The 21,413-nt window shown below is 39.3% G+C and overlaps 1 protein-coding gene across 4 annotated transcripts in view; it reads left to right on the forward strand.

Annotated features, from left to right (window-relative positions):
- Positions 1-21,413, forward strand: part of FAF1 (Fas associated factor 1) — a 529,381-nt gene that overhangs the window by 486,058 nt on the left and 21,910 nt on the right. For all 4 annotated transcript variants that reach the window (XM_060621411.2, XM_060621414.2, XM_060621415.2 and 1 more), the window contains one exon: positions 1,474-1,689. In XM_060621411.2, coding sequence (XP_060477394.1) covers positions 1,474-1,689 — 216 coding nt within the window. The remainder of the gene's footprint in view (positions 1-1,473; positions 1,690-21,413) is intronic.

The raw sequence follows: 21,413 nt of genomic DNA on the forward strand, positions 1-21,413 counted from the left end.
GGAGCTTATTTTTGTTCTTTCTTTTCTGATAATAGAAGAATTTTAAGGCTATGAATTTCCTCTGAGCACTGCCTTGGATGAGTCCCATTAATTCCAACATGATGGATTTCAACAATCATTGTTTTCTAGATATTCTGTATCTTTTATTTATAGTTCCCCTTTATTATTTATAGTTCAGTTCTGTGCTGACAATGTGGAGCCTGCTTAGGATTCTGTCTCTCTCCCCCTCTCTCTCTGCCCCTCCCCAGCTTGTGCTCACTCTCTCTCTTTCCCTCTATCAAATAAACTTTTATTAAAAAATGAAAATTGCTGTTGAGGATTTAGAGAATATAAATTTCAATTTCTCTCATTCATGTTACTTGGTTATAATAGTCACAGATAAATTGAAGGAATATTTTGTTTTTCTATTGATGACAAATTGGGAACATGGAAATGTCAGAGTAACCAGGCAAGAATATAAATATAAGGCTGAGCATACTAATGGCAGGCTTACTTATCAGATGCCTCCCGAGTACCAGAGACAAAAAGGTTTTAGTGAATTTCTGCCATAGATTCCTATATCAGAGACCTTCTAATTTCCTTCCAATGGAGTATCATGAATATGAAACAATGCAATACTGTAGGTTGTGAACCTGGAAACCTAGGTTCAGCCCAACTCTAGCCATCAGATCTCAACAGTTTACTCCATCTGTTTAAGTCTGTATTTTTACCTGTGAAGTAAAGAATTTTGGCCATCTCTAGGTCCAGAAATTGGAACTTGGCCAAGTCCCACAGCAAGTTAGTGACAAGGCTGAAAATAGGTCTACGGTCTTCTGCCTCCAATAAAGCTAACATTTGAATTTCTTTTCATTCCATTCCACTTTGTTTTTATTGTAGTAAAATATATACAACAGAAATTTGCCTTTGTAACCATTTCTAAGTGTACAATTCAGTGGCATTAATTATATTCACAATGTTGTGCAGCCATCACCACTATTTCCAAAGTTGTTCATCACCTCAAGTGAATCTTTCCAGTCCATTTTCATGTTTGTATAATATCTAGTATTCTACAAACTCTTCAGTCATTTTGACTTGGAAAATGTATGCTTTTCAAATATATTATTTACTTGTATGTCTTTTGTAAATGCTTCTAATAGCCTTAATTCATAACCTACAAAGGAGGCAATTTGGGTATTTGATACCCATGAGCCCTTCAGTAAAAAACAAATTACATTTCTTTTCTATGTGGTTACCTATCAGTTTACTAATATGTCATTAAGGTGGGATTTCTTTTAATTAATTGCTTATTGGGCTAATATTAAGAAAATGAAAAATATGTGATTCTATTGTTCAAGCATCAGGCTTGGTTAATAAAGGGCAATAACTTTTTGATGAGTTTCTAGAAAGCAGCAGCTTCTTTCTAGTCTCTCCCTGCCCCACTCTCCACAGTCCTTTCTGTTACACACTTTGACACCTGATTTTTTCCCTCTTTAGGCCATTCGACTCTCCTTAGAGCAGGCCCTGCCTCCAGAGCCAAAGGAAGAAAATGCTGAACCTGTGAGCAAACTGCGGATCCGGACCCCCAGTGGCGAGTTCCTTGAGCGGCGGTTCCTGGCCAGCAATAAGCTCCAGATTGTCTTTGATTTTGTAGCTTCCAAAGGATTTCCATGGGGCGAGTTCAAGTTACTGAGTACCTTTCCAAGGAGAGACGTAAGTTCACATGCCTATTTTAGGAAATATGTCCAGTGGGAGATATCCCATCATTAGGGTTGGACAAAGTAGTCCAAGAAAAGTCCAATGGTACAGCCTACTACAAGACCACAAGCCTAGGAGTACTTTGTTGCACACACCATTCTCTTCTCAGCCTTTGGAGGAGGTATGTCTTCCCAAGCCAACAGACATGTCCCAGGAGCCTATGTGAGAAATTAGGTACTAAATCTTTCTTCCTTCCTAGCTATTTCCCCTATTCAAGCATCTGTATGCAGACTCAAGATCTTTCCCAAGATCTCATCTCTATATACCTCAGAGTAGATCTGAGAATTGTGTGCTTATCAGCTTAACAGTTTGATCAGGGTCAACGATTATAGGTTCACTAGAACAAGTCATGCTAAACCAAGAGTTTTTTGTGATTTGACAGTTTTTGCTATCCTGGAAAGTCACAGAGAATGACTTATACTCATTATGTATCTGTATTTCAGCAAAGTATTTGATAGTCTCTAATGTATTCTGGGGCAAAATAGAGAGATGTAACTCTATACTTAGGTAGTCTCATTGCTGACTAAATGGTGGTGTCCAGAAAGTGACAGCTAGAGTAGACCAGGAAGTTCTATATTCAATCCTTTATTATTCACCATGCTTTTAAGACTTTATCAGATTTATAGATTATGAAAAACAAGATTTAAAAAAAACCTTAAAATACTAAAACAATAGACAAAAATAAACCTATAGAAATTTTACAGAAATATTTAGAGATAGATTCCCACATTAGATTTAGAAAATTAATTACTCATGTTTGGGCTGGAAAGACCATGCCTTAGCAGAAGTTATTGTTGAATTGAGCTGAATAAGCATTAATGTGTTGTGGCTGCTAACAAAATGCTAGATGCATTTTTAGAGGTATAATCCCAACAAGAAGATAATTTAATGGTCCTGTTCAGCTGTGTACAAAATAAACTCCCCCTAAAACAGTCCTTAGACTCCATGCTGAAGCCTGAAGAAAAAAGAGCATGTCTAGAGCAGAGCTGATCGGAAGATGAGGGAACTGGAAATCCTGTCATTTGAGGAACATTTCCTCTGGAGATGGAAAGGCTATGGGAGACATGATTGTTGTCTTCAGTTACTTGAAGGGCTGCCATGAAAAAGAGAGATCTTACTTTGTAAGGCTCCAAAGACGTTACTGGGACCAGTGATTTCAAAGTTACAGGAGATGAATTTGGCCCCATATAGGGAAGTATTTTCTAAGAAGGGAATATCTTGGGTCATGAAGTAGTGATTTTCCTGTCATTGGAGATAACCATGCACTACTGAATGATCCCTTTCCAGCATTACTGGACATACATGGGGAAGGATTCATTCCTGATGTTCCTACTTTAACTGGGATAGGGCTTAGACTAGCTTACCTCTAGGATACATAGTAAATCTTAATATTCTTTGATTCCATTTTGATCCAATAATGTAAACTCTAATAACTTAGACTTCATCTAAAACACAAAAGCAAGAATTTAATTAAGGTTCATCTTAGTCCCTCACAGTGGCTGTCAGATTTGCAGAGTAGAGACAGAAACCAGTGGTATATGTTTAGCTCTACCACTCAGCCACAAAATCCCTAGGTGGGATGAGGATCCTACTACTTATATCTCAGCCAAGGACACTGGAATGGACTCCAGGTGCTAGCCATTGGTTCCTCTCTCACTAGCCCCACCTACTGCTCCATTCTCTTCCTCTTTGTTATATATAACACACACAAACACGTCCCAGGGAACACATGCATGTACGTGCTCTGTAGACTGCATGGCCAAGTAAAAAACTACTTTAATTCTGACACTGAAGTTAAATTCTAAGTGTGTGAACACTTAGGAAAGAACCCCTGTCAAGGGGTTCAAGATCAGCCTGGTTCTCATACTTATGTTCTGTGATGAACATCTCTCTTAAAGAACTTATAAAACTTAGGAACTAACTTAGTCCCTCCCAGCTCTTGTTTGTTTGTTTGCTTGTTTAAATTTAAGTATAATTAACATATAACCTTATATCAGTTTCAAGTGTACAATATAATGATTCAATATTTGTGAACATTGCGAAATGATAGCCACAGTAGGTTTAGCTAATATCCATCATCACATATAGTTACAATTTTTTTTTCCCTTGTGATGAGGACTTCTAAAATCCCAACCCTTGGTTTTAAGGCACTCCTCTTCTGGGCCTTTCATCTGAAAGTGAAAGTACTAAAGGAGAGAAAGTCTAAGGAGCTGCTGGCTTTTAAAATTAAACTTTTTTTTTTTCCAATTAATTTTTAAACCCAATTACTGGGAGTAGCGTGGGGGGAACAATCTCTAAAAAAAATTTTTTTAATTTTTTAATTTATTTTTGAGAGAGACAGACATAGGAGCAGGGGAGGGGCAGAGAGAGAGGGAGACACAGAATCCGAAGCAGGCTCCAGGCTCTGAGCTGTCACCACAGAGCCCAACGCGAGGCTCAAACCCACAAACCATGAGATCATGACCTGAGCCGAAGTTGGACGCTTAACCAACTGAGCCACCCAGGCACCCCTTTTTATTTTAATGGTTTTTTTTTAGTTATTTTTGAGAGAGAGAGAGAGGAACAATTTCTAAAAAGGCTGAGTTTTATGGTTAGTATTAATGACTATATGGTAGAAATGTACAAAGTTGCTGTTGTAAATAAGCAAGGGAACTGTGAAGTGAAATGCAGAGGTTTTTGGGCCTGCTATCTGCCCACCTTGAGCTCTACTGACTGAACACTCAGCCTTTTCAGTACAGACTATGTTAACTATGGATTTGCCCTAAATCGAGGGTCAGTCACCTAGTTTTAGAGAAAATTTACTCTTTTTTTAATGTTTATTTATTTATTTTGAGATGGGGGGGGGGGGGAGAGTGCAAAGGGTAGGGACAGAGAGAGAGGGAGAGAGAGAATCCCAAGCAGGTTCCATGCCCAGTGCAGAGCTCGACCCAACACAGGGCTTGATCTCACAACTGTGAGATCATGACCTGAGCCAAAATTAAGAGTCAGATGCTCAACTGACTGAGCCACCCAAGCTCCCCAAGAAAATTTGCTCTTCATTTAGATCTCAAGCATTCACTCTTTACACTGCTGAAGAATGCTATTCAATCTCATTAACAGGCTCTTCTAATGTTCCTTTCATACCTAACCCCATTTCTATCTCAAACCCTATCCCAAGGCCAGTTTAGATCAAGTTGGGCCCAGCTCCCCAGAGGAAAAGTTTAACCAGAGGCTTGCTTCTGTAAGAGGATTTTTAAAACCCTATTCTGATCATTCCCTTTCTTGTTTAAAACAAATAAACAAACAAACAAACAGAAAACCTCATTAATAGTTCCTTATGGACCTAGGATAAGGATAGACCCATTAGAATGTTTTCAAAAACTCTCCACAATCTGACCCATACCTACCATTCCCACCTTAAGCTTTGCCTTTCATTACTTATTTCCATCACCAGGAGATAATGAGATGCTCACTATTCACAAAAGACACGAGACTCTCTTGTTTCTCTGCTTCTGTATACTCTGTTCTCTTTTCTTTGAATATCCACTCTCCCCACTTTTCCTGGCTTGTTTGAGGTCATCTTTTAATGCCCAGCTCAAATGTCATCAATGCTGTCTCAGAAGCCCTCCCCTTCTCCCAGGCTCCTCAGCTCTGTACCCATTGCAGTTTGTACATCCCTCTCTCATATCACTTTTCCTGTTGTCCTATGATTTCTTACAAAGGCTGTCCATATCATGTTCATGTCTATCTCCCCTGAAGTTCCCAGAATGGTACCTCACACATAACCATTTACTTGCTGTTGTGAAATGTTAATGATCTCAGTCTGTTCCTAAATCTCTGATTCCAGAGTGAACTAGAGAAGCTGTTCCAAATAAGAACAGATGCCATAGGCCCACCCAGATTCCAGACCCAGACCTAAACCCAGAAAGCCCACCCAGGACTCACTAGACCTCCTAGAGCCAGGGGGAGGTGAGAGTTAATAGCCCTTCATCCTTTTCTAAATGCTCTTTCAAGTCAAATGACTAGTGTTTTTGCAAGGCTATTCTGTAACAGCCATCTGTGTCTGCAAGGATTAGGATCTAATTTGTAAAAGTCATCTTAAATTACAACCAAACTAAAGACTGTTAAAAAGCACATCTTAAGACCTCACCTCTTTAATAACAAATAACATAAGACTTAACTCCAGGAGTCTTATTGTGTCTTCAACCTTTTCTCCACAAAGCAGAGACTGATTTCTCACCATAGGATGGTAAACGTTCTTCTGTGCCCCCACCCTCCAATCAAAACAATACTTCATGTTAAGATTTCCCAGCTGTCCAACTATTTACTAAATGTCTGGTGGGTATGCCACTGAATTAAAGCACTGTGGGACAAGCAAAATAGCAGCAGACACAGGCCTTTCCCAGCAAAGCTGATTGTCAAGGTGCTGGGAACATTGAGTTATTTGATTTTTGTTGTTGTTTTGCTTTCTGTTTTGCTCATAACAGTTACCAAGAGAAGAAGTATTCACTACCAGAGCTTTGGTCATTAAGCCATACCTCTTGGATGTGTTAGAGCCATGTGAACATCAGTGGCCCATTTGCTTACTTGGGCATTGCAAGCTAGTTGGTAGTGACATAGTTGAGTCCTAAAGTTAAGGAATGATCTAACCCCTACTACTTACTACTACTACTTACTACTCCCCCTGCCTCAGAGTCAGTAAGGGGCCCCTGCCATCTTCTCAGTTCCCCTCTGGACCTACTGGGTACTGGCCCAGTGCCACTCAGTGTGAGGTTGTCAATATCCCCCAACCTTCCTCTTTCCTTTTCTCTCCTTCTTTCCCACCCGTCCTGTTCTTTCCAATCCCATTTTACTCTTTTTATTCTCCTCCCTTCTTTCCACTCTTCCTGCCTCCTTTTCTTTTTATACCATAACTCTTTCCCATTACTGTCTCCTCTGTTTTCCTTCTTTTGCCAACTCAGAGAAGCTCCAGCTGCAACTGGAAAGTGTGGTCTTTCTGTTTATAATATGACTGGAGAATACTAGGAAAGGAGGATGGTAATGGCAGATTGGCTTCAGGACTGGTGCCCTGTGTTCCTTGTCACTTATGTAATCACACAGCCCTCATTCTTGCTCTGAGAGCATTTCTTCCTCCAGACCTATAGATATGAACTCCCCAAACAGACAAACATGGGTACATTCAGAAATATAGTATCAGACATTTTATATTCTAAAACAAAGTAATGAATGTATTTGTATTTTTCTCCTGCTTTCTAGTTTTTCCCCATCCATAAGTATAACTTATAATTTTTTTTCTTTCTCTTTCTAATGTTTAAAGGAACAAGACAGTGAATATAAACAAGCTTCTAGTGGAGTAGGCCCTTAGTTAGTAAAGGTTTGTTTAAATTAACTTTGTGGGGGGAACACCTTACAAATTTAGGGTATGCAGATTCCTTCCTCTGTTACCCATCCACCTTTATTACATTAAGCATTAAGCTCAGTGCTGGAAACACAGGAGTGGAAAATAATGACATAATTCTTGCCCTTGTAGAACTTACAGTCTGTATCCACAAATTACTGCTGGATGATGTTTGACTTTATCGATAACACAAGGATATCCTTTTTGCCAACATAAGGAAATAGAAGTAGTTTAATTTGTATTTCGTTCATGTATTTGTTCTTCCATATGACAAAACATTTGCTGAGCAGCTACTCTGCCAACCTCCATACCAGATGCTAATGATACAGAAATAAAAAATTGTTACTGACCTTGAAGAGTTCATATTCTAGTGAAAACACACATAAAGCAAATTGCATTACAAATTATACCTACAGTTGGAAAGACAGGTAATTTCACCCTGCAGTGGTAAGGGAAGGCATTAGAAAGGAAATAAATTTGAACTGAGTCTTGCAGAGAGATATGTTGGCTGAGTAGAAACAGAGCATAGTTAAAAATAAAAGTTTTGGTTGCAGTTCGACCTGTATCTGAATCCCACTCCATCAGATACCTGCTGTGTGACACTGAGCAACTTACTTGACCATGCTGAATGTTTATTTCTTCACCTTTCTTTCTTTGAAAGAAAAATAATAACATCTATCTCGAGAGTTGTGGAAAGAATTAAATACGAGAATGTAAACTGTCCCTACCACATAGTAAATAGTATCTGCTGTAATTACCTTAAGTGGAGAGAAGCAGAAGAGGTAGGAAAGGCTTACAGCTAAAGAAAGCATGGTAGCAATGAATTCTTTCTTTAGAGCAATGATGGATACTTATGTTAAAAATACCCAAATGCTCTAAACCAGACAAAATAATGTATCATTACATTACATTGGAATCGTTACTATATTTGAAAAGGATCTCAGAGATATCAAAGCAATGCTGTCATGTTACAGATGGAAGAATCAAAGCATAATAAAATGATGCACTTTACTTATGTCACATGATCAATTATAAAAGCAGAGCCAACACTAAAACCCAAGTTTTCTTATGGCCATTGCTTTTTAAGATCACTGGCTTTTTGGAGCACCTGGGTGGCTCAGGTAGTTGAGCTTCCACCTTCGGCTCAGGTCATGATCTTATGGTACATGAGTTCAAGCCCCACATCAGGCTCTGTGCTGACAGCTCAGAGCCTGCAGCCTGCTTCAGATTCTGTGTCTCCCTCTCTCTCTGCCCCTCCCCTTCTTTTTTTTTTTTAATTTTATTTTTTATTTTTTTAAGTTTACATCCAAATTAGTTAGCATATAGTGCAACAATGATTTCAGGAGTAGATTCCTTAGTGCCCCTTACCCATTTATCCCATCGCTCCTCCCACAACCCCTCCCGTAACCCTCAGTTTGTTCTCCATATTTATGAGTCTTCTGTTTTGTCCCCCTCCCTGTTTTTATATTATTTTTGTTTCCTTTCCCTTATGTTCATCTGTTTTGTCGCTTAAAGTTCTCATATGAGTGAAGTCATAGATTTTTGTCTTTCTCTGACTAATTTCACTTAGCATAATACCCTCCAGTTCCATCCACATAGTTGCAAATGGCAAGATTTCATTCTTTTTGATTGCCGAGTAAAACTCCATTGTATATATATACCACATCTTCTTTATCCATTCATCCATCAGTGGACATTTGGGCTCTTTCCATACTTTGGCTATTGTTGATAGTGCTGCTATAAACATGGGGGTGCATGTGTCCCTTCGAAACAGCACACCTGTATCCCATGGATAAATGCCTAGTAGTGCAATTGCTGGGTCATAGGGTAGTTCTATTTTGAGTTTTTTGAGGAACCTCCATACTGTTTTCCAGAGTGGTTGTACCAGCTTGCATTGCCACCAACAATGCAAAAGAGATCCTCTTTCTCCGCATCCTCGCCAACATCTATTGTTGCCTGAGTTGTTAATGTTAGCCATTCTGACAGGTGTAAGGTGGTATCTCATTGTGGTTTTAATGTGTATTTCCCTGATGATGAGTGATGTTGAGCATTTTTTCATGTGTCGGTTGGCCATCTGGATGTCTTCTTTGGAGAAGTATCTATTCATGTCTTTTGCCCATTTCTTCACTGGATTATTTGTTTTTTGGGTGTTGAGTTTGATAAGTTCTTTATAGATTTTGGATACTAACCCTTTATCTGATATGTCATTTGCAAATATCTTCTCCCATTCTGTCAGTTGCCTTTTAGTTTTGCTGATTGTTTCCTTTGCTGTGCAGAAGCTTTTTATTTTGAGGAGGTCCCAGTAGTTCATTTTTTGCTTTTGTTGCCCTTGCCTCCGGAGACATGTTGAGTAAGAAGTTGCTGCAGCCAAGGTCAAAGAGGTTTTTGCCTGCTTTCTCCTCGAGGATTTTGATGGCTTTCTGTCTTACATTTAGGTCTTTCATCCATTTTGAGGTTTTTTTGTGTGTATGGTGTCAGAAAGTGGTCCAGGTTCATTCTTCTGCATGTCGCTGTCCAGTTTTCCCAGCACCACTTGCTGAAGAGACTGTCTTTATTCCACTGGATATTCTTTCCTGCTTTGTCAAAGATTAGTTAGCCATACGTTTGTGGGTCCATTTCTGGGTTCTCTATCTGTTCCATTGATCTGAGTGTCTGTTCTTGTGCCAGTACCATACTGTCTTGATGATTACAGCTTTGTAGTACAGCTTGAGGTCCAGGATTGTGATGCCTCCTGCTTTGGTTTTCTTTTTCAAAACCGCTTTGGCTATTCGGGGTCTTTTCTGTTTCCATACAAATTTTAGGATTATTTGTTCTAGCTCTGTGAAGAATGCTGGTGTTATTTTGATAGGGATTGCTTTGAATATGTAGATTGCTTTGGGTAGTATCGACATTTTAACTATTTGTTCTTCCTATCCAGGAGCATGGAATCTTTTTCCATTTTTTTGTTTCTTCTTCAGTTTCTTTCATAAGCTTTCTATAGTTTTCAGTGTATAGATTTTTCACCTCTTTGATTAGATTTATTCGTAGGTATTTTATGTTTTTTTGTGCACTACCCCTCCCCTTTTTGAGCCTTATCTGTCTATCCCTCTCTCTCAAAAATAAATAAACATTAAAAAAAAATTTTTTTTAACCCTCCAGTGGTTTTAATGGCCTAGCAGAGAAAGTCCAAACTCCTTACCGAAGCATACACAATCTCACACCATCTCCTCTTCCTGCTCATTTCTTCTCCCCTGCTCCCCACCTCCCATGCGGTTACTTCCCTACCACATTCATCTCATCCTTAAGCCACAAAAAACTGCTTGCCTGAGAGAAACCAACAGGTGTCACTCAGGTGCAAAATGCACTCACAGAGCTACCTTATCCCTTTTCTCGTCAGCTTTGGGAGGCAGCAAGGCAGTCATTGTTAGTGCCAGTTAGAGAAAGTGGGGGCCTCAGGTACAATGGCTTGCTTGAGAGCATACATCCAGTTCATGACCACTGAGGACTAGAGACGAGGCCTCTCAATTGCTTTATTTCCAAAAGTGATGTTGTAAGGAAAGATGCTTGTGGCATATTTTGACCACAGGACGCTTGAATTTATAGGTTGAAGTCATCTGCTAAACTGTTCATATAATATTTACAGAAAAAAAACTAAATAACAAAATATTTAAAAGAATAATATAGTTACTTCTAAATAGGTCTATATGTGAAACTAATCTGGTATATTAGCAGTCTAATTAAAGGGAGAAAATACTATTTCTAGCAAGAGTGGTTTATATTTCTTCAGGTTAGTCATTTTGTTTAAGAAATGTATTATTTTCTTTTTTTTTGAAATGTATTATTTTCTAAATTATAAGTTTTGTTTTTAAGTAATGAGATGAAGCATCCTATGCCTTAACAATGCCTTACACATTGACTCAGTCTGAAAACTCATAGTTCTTAGGTGTCTGTGCTTGATTGTTGGAATAATTAAGGAGATGGAATAGAGAAAGGCAATGATATAGAGGAAGGAACATTGGGCTTGGAATCAAAAGATCATTTATTAGCTGTACAACCTTGAACAAGGCACACCCCCTTTCTAAAGCTCAGTTGTCTTGAAACAGAAGCAATAAATTCTGCTTCTCCCAGGACCATATCATGGCTCAAATAAGGCAATGTATATAAAAGTGTTTTATAAACTGTGAGATATGAAATATTAAAAGTGATAATGATCATGATGATTATCCAATAGCCAAATGTTCAGCATAATTTTTTTTAAATAATAGTATTTATTGAGGTTTTACTATACTAGGCACTAATCTAAGTACCCTATATGCATTATCTCATTTAATCCTAAAAACTATTCTGAAGGTAAACATTCATCCTGTCCTCACTGAGATGGGGAAATTCAGGCACAAAAGAGGTTAAGTAACTTGCCCAATGTCATAGTAAATATCAGAACCAGAAACAAACCTAAGTGTGTGACTCTAGAGTCTGCTCCTAATCCCTATGCTATCATGCCTCCTGATTTATTCCAAGGAAGTAGTTTGTCATCTAAAAAAATACTTTAAATGTGTAAATGAAACTCAGTTTTACACATTTGAAAAGATTTCATCATCTCTGATTTTTCATATTGTCTTTGTAATTCCTATTCCAAAGTCACAGCCAGATAAAGTATATACTTAGTTGTATTTCACACTCTGTTTACCAGAAAACTTTTATTTTTCTAGACACTGTTAAGTGCCAAGGAATAAGGCATGGTCCTTGCCTTTGAGAATACCTGGGTTTCTCATACAAAAATAATCCCCATAATGCAGTTCATGCAGTGAGTTCATTCTAAGAGTAGTTAGACAAAAAGGGCAACAGAAGTTAAAGTTGACCAAGATGCATGCTGACCTGGGTGATCAGGAAAGGCTTTGTATAGCAGATAAACAAAACTTTTGAGATGGATAGGGTTTTTGGTGGACTGGTAAGAGGAGAACATTCTCCAGCAGCCAGGACAGCTTGAAGAAAGAAGCTAATGTTGGAAAGCACAAGGCATGGCTAGATAGTGGCGTGCAAACTAGATTAGTTGAAAAATGGGGTTTGTATATAGTCAAGTTCTAGGAAAAGGCTAAAGGGGAATTGTATTAAACCCAGAATACCAGGCAAGAGAACTTGGCTTTATTTCATGTAAATTTGCTGAGCAAGGTAGTGACATGGTCATCATGGTATCATCAAAGTAAGAATAATTACCTGTACGTTACTCCATAATTTGTAAATTCACATTGCCTGGCACATTGTAGGTGCTCAATAAATGTCAGTCCTCTAATCTCTTCTCTATCTGCCCTCATTATCTAGGTGATCTCAGTCTTGTAGCTTTAAATGTCATATATACAGTTACAACTCCAAAGGTGTATATCTCCAGCCCAGGCTCTCTCCTGAACTCCAGATATTTATACATACAACTGCCTACTCAGCACCTCCACTTCATGTCTGGTTGACATTTCAAATTAAACATAGTCAAAACTAAACTCCTGATCCCTCCCCTCACCCAAATCTGCTCCTGTCATAGTCTTCCTCGTCTCATTAAATGGCAATTTCATTCCCCCCTTTTTTTTTCAGGCCAGAAACCTTGGAGTCCTGCTTGACTCTTCTTTCTCTCATTTCTCCATCCAACTCACAAGCAAATTCTGTTGGTTTTATCTTCAAAATATATCAGAATCTACTTCTCATTGACTCTACAACTAACCCTAGGCCAAGCCACTATAATCCCTTGTCCATATTATTGCAGTAATGTCTTAACTGGCTGCTCTGCCTCAACCCATGCACCACCCACCCTACCCCTTCATTTTCTTTTTCTGAAAAACCAAGAGACTTTTTAAAAAATATATAAGGCAAACCACATCACTTCTTTTCTCCAACCCTGTAATAGTTCCCCATCTAGTTCTGAATTTTTGAAAGGCCCTCCCTGATGTGACTCCCTGGTATATTTCTCTGACCCCACTCAATTTTTTCAAGTCGTCTTGGCATCCTTACTATTTGTGAAACACAACAAAACATTTTCTCACTTCAGGGCCTTGCACTTACACTTTCTTCCTCTAGAAATATATATTGCTCATGCCCTTATGTTCTTCAAGTCCCTACTCAAATGATGCCTTTTCATTGAGGCCCTTTCTGACCAACCCATATAAAACAACAGCCTTCCTTCCCTCCTTTCAGCAACCCCTCTTTCTTTTTTTTTTTTTTTAATTTTTTTCCAACGTTTTTAATTTATTTTTGGGACAGAGAGAGAGCATGAACGGGGGAGGGGCAGAGAGAGAGGGAGACACAGAATCGGAAACAGGCTCCAGGCTCCGAGCCATCAGCCCAGAGCCTGACGCGGGGCTCGAACTCACGGACCGCGAGATCGTGACCTGGCTGAAGTCGGACGCTTAACCGACTGCGCCACCCAGGCGCCCCAGCAACCCCTCTCTTTCTAAATGACAACCGTTAGGCTATCTACCAGTTATTGAGTTCCCACTGTCTATCAGTAACTATGCTATGCACTTTACAGGTATCCTCTAATTGAATCCTTACAACCAGCTTATGAAATTGGTATTAACTTTATAGTTGAAAAAATTAAAGGCACAAAAAGCAGATTTCAAACCCATGTCCGAAATCTATTATACCAAGCAAATATTCCCATTTACAGATACAGGAACTGAAACTTGTAAGTTAAGTGTTTCGACCAAGATCACATAGCCAGGAAGTAGAAATTAAATATCAAGGTACTGATTCTTTCCATTCTATCTCACTGGAAGCCTGGAAAAATGAATTGACATAAAGAAAGACTAAAGCCAGAAGAATAGTCAAGGGATGCTGCAGTACTTAAAATGAGATTGATAAAAATGCAGCCAAGCAGGGGGAGATTAGAGAGATGCTTAAACATAGTCTCCTAACACCTGGACTAAGTATTTTGATAAATGGTTCGATAGTTTCTCCTATGTCATCTTTACTTGGGGTCAGAGAGATGTTGGTTCTAATGCTGGCGCTTGCATCTATTTGCTGAGGTACATTAAGTACATTATTTCTCTTTGCTATATTTCAGTTACTTCATCTTTCAAGTGAGGATAATGTCATGTGTCCTCACTAATATATTGTGATAATGAGATCAAAAGTGATAATGAAAACACCTGGTAAAGGGCAGAGGTCCATGCTGCTTGATTTGGTAATGCTGAGTTCCTTTTATCCATTTCCAGCAAGTCACTGCTTTTGCCCTGTCTCTAACCTTTAAAAAATAAGTTTTTACACACATTCCTCATTCCTAATATGAGGGTGACCTGCATCTTGTGACTTGTCTCTTCCTTGGAAGGAAGTCCATTATTTATTACAGCCCCTCTAGTGCAGGAAAAAAATGTGTTCTGAGTATTGACAATCATGACAGGGAGACAGCATGATGATATAAAGAACCAGTTATTAGGTAGACCTTGGGCGAGGCACATAGCCTCTCTAAACTTGTTTCTTCACCTGTAAAAGACAGACAATGATAGCCACATATGAGGTGATGTAGAATTAAGAGAGGTGATTTGAAGGCAAGGACATAACACATGGTAGGTACTCAGGACATATGATCCTTTAAGATGTATAGACCTTGTGATCGCAAGAAATAACACCACTCACCAGCTGGACATGACCTTGGCAAGGCACTGTGTGCAGGATGAAACCACACCATCTCGCTTTCAGCATACTTTCCTTTAAGTGAGCATATTCTCTCTTCCTTCCTTCATGTTACTGTTGCCAGAAAGCAGAATCGTCCTGAGATTACATGGAAACATAACTAAACACCAAAGAGGTTTGCAGTGAAATGTACTGGCACAATTTCCTGCTTACCTTCAAGAGGAATTGGGTCTGAGCCTTCCAAAAGTGGGTGAATCTCTGATGTGAAAGTTTTCTTTGAAATTTTTGTGGCTGATTTGGTGACCTCTTCAGTTCTTACAGCCTTTTCTACCTCTCAGTCAGACAGGGGAATAAATAATTATTAATATCCTACTCTGTGCCAGAACCTGTGCCAGACACTTCAGAAAGTATTCTCTCATTTAATCTTTATACAAACCCTAAGGCATAGATAGTAGCCCCATTTTACAAATAGAACAGCTGTGGCTAAGAGATGTTAAGCAATATTTCCAAGATCACATACATAATAACTGACATAATTGTGAATGAAACATCCAAAGTGTATGCTTTTTCATACAATGTGTCAGGGGTTCCCAAGACCACCTGTAGGTCTGATGATTTCCTAAGAGGACTCACAAGACTAAGCATGTAGTCATACTCATGGCTGTGATACAAACCAAAATCAACAAAGAGGAAAGGCACATGGGGAGAAGTCCAGGGGAAACCAGGCACAAGTTTCCAAGGGTCCTTTCCCAGGACAGTCATACAGAATGAGCTTATTTCCTCCAGCAGTGATTTGAGACAACACATGTGAAGTGTTGTCAGGCAAAGAAGCTTATTAGGGACTTTGTACCCAAGGTTTTCAATTGAGACCTGATCACAAAGGCAGGTACCCTCCACTGAGGTACGAGAATTCCAGAAGAAAAGTAGGTATTCAACACAAGCTATGTAGTTTGCACAGTGTAGACTTATTGAACCATACCAGTTCTGGGAATGTTGGGAACCCTCCTGAAAACCAAGTTCCTGGACACCAGCCAAAGGCCAACCTTAAAAGCAAGGCTTTCAAAGAATATCAGTCTTTTCTACATATATCACCCCCTTTACTCTTGACCAAGACATTTTTACAGAAAAGTAAGAGCAACTTGCAGTATGGGTCTCAGTTATGCTTTTTAGAGGTCCTGGACTCCACCAGTTAAAACAAATCCGGGGCACCTGGGGGGCTCAGTCAGTTAAGCGTCTGACTTCGGCTCAGGTCATGATCTCACAGTTCATGAGTTTGAGCACCGCATGGGGCTCTGTGCCAACAGCTCAGAGCCTGGAGCCTTCTTTGGATTCTGTGTCTCCCTCTCTCTCTCTGCCCCTCACCCACTCACACTCTGTCTCTGTTTCTCAAAAATAAATAAATGTTTAAAAAAATAACATTGAATTAAAAAAACAAATCCTATTAATCATTAAAGTCCATCTTAGAAAGTAAGGTGGCTTCCTCCTTAAGTTTCTATATTAACCTTTTTTTTTAAAACCTGGCCCAAGGCATCAATTCAGGGATAGCACAATTCTAAGTTGAAGCTGACCTGAACACCTTCCAGGGCTGAAGCAGTGTCTTAATATCAGGGTACACACAAGAAGTACAATCCCAGAGAGCATACATGATACCCCTGGAAACAAAATCTATAATTAATTGTTAGAGCACCCCGAGCAGGACATGCATTAGGCCCAGTGTGGTACCTGCCCCCCACTTGGGTTCTCAGTCAGTCCAAACAATTTAGTTCGGTCCTTGGTTTCAGAGGGACTGCCTAAAGCAGGCAGTCTCAAATAAATTTGCTTGTCCATGATACCAGTTTATCTGCCTCATGAGTGTACATGACTTCTGAAGGTGTTTTGTGTGAAAGTGATGGTGGTGGGGCTACTGCCTTCTGTCTCTTAGTCACCACTGTCATTTGTGATTGTAGACTCAACATTGAGTTTGAATTAAAAGTACTTGCAACAGCCTGGAAAGCCAGCATGGAGAGTTTTCCTTCAGGAAGAGAGGAAAGTTTCCAGGAATAGTTTTGAAAAGCAAACATTTTAATGCCTTCCTCCCTCCCCTACACCTCCCCAGGTGCCAGGGTTTTGTTTTGTGTTTTCTCCTTTGTTACAAAATCAGTATATCCTATATTTAGCAATCATAATTTTATTTATTTTTTATTTTTAATGTTTATTTATTTTTGAGAGAGACAGAGTGCAAGCATGGGAAGGGCAGAGAAAGGGAGACACAGAATCTGAAGCAGGCTCCAGGCTCTGAGCTGTCAGCACAGAGCCTGATGTGGGGCTCAAACTCACAAGCCACAAGATCATGACTTGAGCCGAAGTAGGACACTTAACCACCTGAGCCACCCAGGCACCCCTATAGAAAATCATGTTTATACAACTTCACCAGAAAGACCCATCATGTTTAGGAATTGGTCAGGTCAAAATCCTGAATTACAAAAAATTTTCTAAATGAGTTTACATAACCTCCCACCCCTTTTGTCCTGTTCATTTATCTGGTGAGCAGCCTAGAAAAAAATCAATCCCTTTTTGAGCACAGCAGCATTTAAAAATCCAGATTGTCTTTCTAAGGTATGCACCAGAGGAAAGGTTAAAAAATAGAGTCAAGCTATTTATTAGTCTGTTGTTGCAAACTGCAACTAATCTGGGAAGTTAAACACAAGTCAACCATAGTAAGACATCCCCCAAAGGAAGTTGAGTCTGGTCTGTCAGTAATGGGCAGAGGAGTCACACTCCTCGTGGTGTGCCCTACCCCAATTTGCAGCTTTTGTCAGGAATCACAAATTAGGAATGCAGTCATTCTCTATACCAAATATAAGCCAATCAGCAGCTTGATTTTAGATGGTCCTATCAAAAAACAAACCCTTTCCTATGGGCATTTGTATGTGACCCAGATGATACAGATAATACTCATGATATTTTCAAAATTTCAGGTCCCTAAAAGGGGTATCCTAAATTTACAACAGTCACAGAGTCAAAGTCCTGTTCATTGAGCCTCTGCTTGCTTTCATTTCACCACTGCACATTCTGATGCCAAAACAGCTCACAACAGACAGTGTCAGGTTTTTATTTAAAGTCAAGTCTAGACAATTAGAATCTGTGGACTTAGGAGTCCCAAAAGAAGCCAGCAACTTTTCTTCAGCAGCAGCAAAGACAAGATGATGCAGGACCAGGCAGCAGTGTTCTAAGTTCAAGTAACAAGCAAGGCTTTCCTAAGCCCTTTTGGTATTGTCCAAATTTACGTACTCAAAAATATGCACACCACACTGGAAAATCACCAGCCTCCAAAGACCAGAGACCTAATTGTATACAAGCTCATTAGCAAACTAAAAGTGGGGTTTTTTTTAATTCTTTTCAATATTTATTTTTGAGAGAGACAGCGTGTGAGCAGGGGAGGGGCAGAAAGGGAGACACAGAAACTGAAGCAGGCTCCAGGCTCTGAGCTGTCAGCACAGAGCCTGATGTGGGGCTCAAACCCACAGACTGTGAGATCATGACCTGAGCTGAAGTCTGGCACTTAACCAACTGGGCACCCAGGGGCCCCAAAAATATATTTTTTTTAATTCCCAAGGTGTATCTCTATCTGGAAATTGCTTTTCTTTCCAATGTTATCTCCCTTTTTCTAGAGGCTTCAATAAGCAAAAATCCTTAGTTCTGGAGATTTGTTCTGTTTCCAGTACTCAGAGTTTAAATGCTAACCCACTCGCCAGTGGCAAAATCAAGGAAGTGGTGTTCTACTAACAATTTGCAGCTTTCATTGGGATGATACCTCTAGCATTTATGAAGTTAGAAGTATGTAATGTTTTATATCCATTTTTTACCATATATCCAAATACAGTAGCCACAAAACCATTTTTTTAATCCTTCTCTTCCCCCCTCCCCCCCCACCTCTTTCTCATAGAAAATTTATTCACCTAGCAGTATATTTAGCATTTACAGGGTTAATATTAAGCTGCTGGGGAAGACCCCTGCTGGAATGCAAGGGAAGTGGGGAAGAGAGCAGTTCTTGGCTGTTGCAGCAACAGACCTAACAACAGCTAAGCTGCAGAAATGGCTGGAGTGTTTTTCTCCCTTTTCCCCCTCTGGTTTATCTAAAATTATGCTCCAGCCCTGAGAACCAATTTAACTCTTTTCTTCCTCCCACCTGAAGGAGAGAACAATAAAAACTTTGCATTTCTGGCCTATGCAAGGCTCACTTTTGGAAATTTTGTTATCCTTTCTCTTGTCACCTAAAAGAGAGAGCAAAGCCAAAGGCCTTACAAGGTTGCACCTTTTTCCTTCACTTTAGTTAGCATAACCAAAACTAGTTAAGGGAACCATGAAGCCAACTCTCCTAGATTAGATCTATCATTTTAAAATACCATAGGTAACTTTTACCTCTCACAACAGATAGCACATGTTTCATACCATGGATGAATGACTTCATATCCACTCAGGCACCAAAGGTTGACCATTCCTTATCCCTTCCAACTTTCTTTATCCAAACAATGCTTTCACCATATTTCACCAAAATCCCACTTCTGACACCAGCTGACACTGTGACTATTCCAAGGTTTGATAATTCCTTAGCAGAACTCATAGGACTGAGCATCCAGTCATATTTATGGCTATGATTTATGGCAGCAAAAAGATACAAAGCAAAATCAGCAAAGAGAAAAGGCACACGGGGCAAAGTCCAACAGAAACCAGGCACAAGCTTCCAAGGGTCCACCTGCAGTAGAGTCACATAGGACATATTTAATTTCCCAAGCAAGGAAGCTTATTAGGGACTCAGTACCCAGGATTTTTAGTTGAGGACTGATCATGTATGTACCCTCTGCAGTGGCATGTCCCAAAATTCCAGAATCCCAGAAGGAAAGCAGGTGTTCAGCAAAAATTATATTGTTTCCACAAACAGTTTGGGCATAGTGAGACACTCTTACCAGTTCTGGGAATAGTGGGAAGCTTCTCCAAACCCAAGTTCCTAAATGCCAGCCAACGGCCAACATTGTAAGCAAGACTTCCGAAAGAATAACTGTCAGGTCTGCTATGTTAACCCTTCTCTGAACATAATTTTATAATTTTTTTTATAATTTTATTTTTTTAATATATTCACATCTCAAATTCATTTCTGGGGATTACTAGTGGATATGTAGGTGGAACTCTGTAAACTGGGAAACTTCTAAGCATTTGACTTTGCCTCTTACCTTCACTTGTAACAGAACTTAGTCCTGTAGTGAAGGGTCAAAGTAGCCTCCAAAGAATACAGTTGATCCTTGAACACCATAGGTGTGTTAGGGGTGCCAACCCCCTGTGCAGTCAGAAATCCACGTATAACTTTTGACTCCCCAAAAACTTATGTACTAATAGCCTACTGTTGACAGGAAGCCTTACCAATAACATCAACAGTAATTTAACACATATTTTGTATGTTATATGTAATATATGTTGTATTCTTGCAATTTAAGTAAGCTAGAGAAAAGAAAAGGTTATTAAGGAGAAAATACATTAATAGTATAGTGCTATATTTATCAAAAAAAAATCTACATATAAGTGAACCTGCTCAGTTCAAACCATTTTGTTCAAGGATCAACTGTACTAATAAGCACCAGTTAACCCTGTATTGTCAAAGGAGATTTTCAACAGAACCTGAGAAAAGCACAATCCCTGGAGATTGGCATCTCCTAATTCTAGAGTGCCAACATACTCAATATAAACTTGCCCCAAAATCTGCAGTAGTCTGCTAAGAGCCTCTGCAGTTGTCTTTCAGGGTTCAGCCACTTTCCCTCCCAGAGAGAATACTTTCTTCAAACTGGCTACTTAAAATAAAGGAGAAGTTGTTGGTATTTATTTTTCCTTGCTTGTTTTATAAGCAAATATAAATCAACACTGTAAAGATGATTTATTCAACACTACCTCTTCTTTTCAATCACATTTCAGAAGCATTGTATCCTGAAACAAGAGCATACACAGGCTGTGGAGTCAAATGGACCTGGCCTTGAATTCTGGATCAGCTTTCCATTGAGTGATCTTAGGTTACTTAGTCTCTTAGTAAAAATGGGAGTGTCAATACCTACTTTAAAGGATTTTTGTGAGCATTAAAAGGAAGACAAATGTAAAATATTTAATACATACAGCATATAGTTAGACTCTAATAATAGTAACTGGTATGGTGCTAATGGTTATTATTTCTCTGCCCACCTCTTCTTTCCTATCCTTATTTTTTCTTTTATGTTTTGGTTTCAAGAGGACAGGATCTTGGTCCAATATTAACTGTTTGGAAACTACCAGCTTTCAAGTAAAGATATCAAACAGTGTGCCTTACAGGCCTAATAATAAAAGTTTAAGAGTGGTGTTCAACTAGGAGTATCTAGAGTTTAATATCTGCCTTCTGTTTTACCAAACCAGCAGATTTCTTTCATAGTTGGAAACATTTCTAAATTAGTTTATGGTGTTTTTCCTAGGGTAAGAGACAGGCTTATTTCCTCCTCGAGATTTTTACCTAATTTATGTCAGAGTTCTCCAGGGTCTGCTCTGTGTAAGTTCACTTGGGCAGTATCTGTACTGCATCTTATTTGCCTTTGCACCTCCATTTTCTGGCACTGAGCTTGCACAGGCCTACCACAGAGTAAGGACCCACCAAGATCTGACTATAGGATAGACAGAAGGATGTATGGATGGCACACTATGGTGGGTGTGATGA

The sequence above is a fragment of the Panthera onca genome, chromosome C1 (genome assembly GCF_046562875.1).
Source record: "Panthera onca isolate mPanOnc1 chromosome C1, mPanOnc1 haplotype 2, whole genome shotgun sequence".
Classification (NCBI taxonomy): Eukaryota; Metazoa; Chordata; class Mammalia; order Carnivora; family Felidae; genus Panthera; species Panthera onca.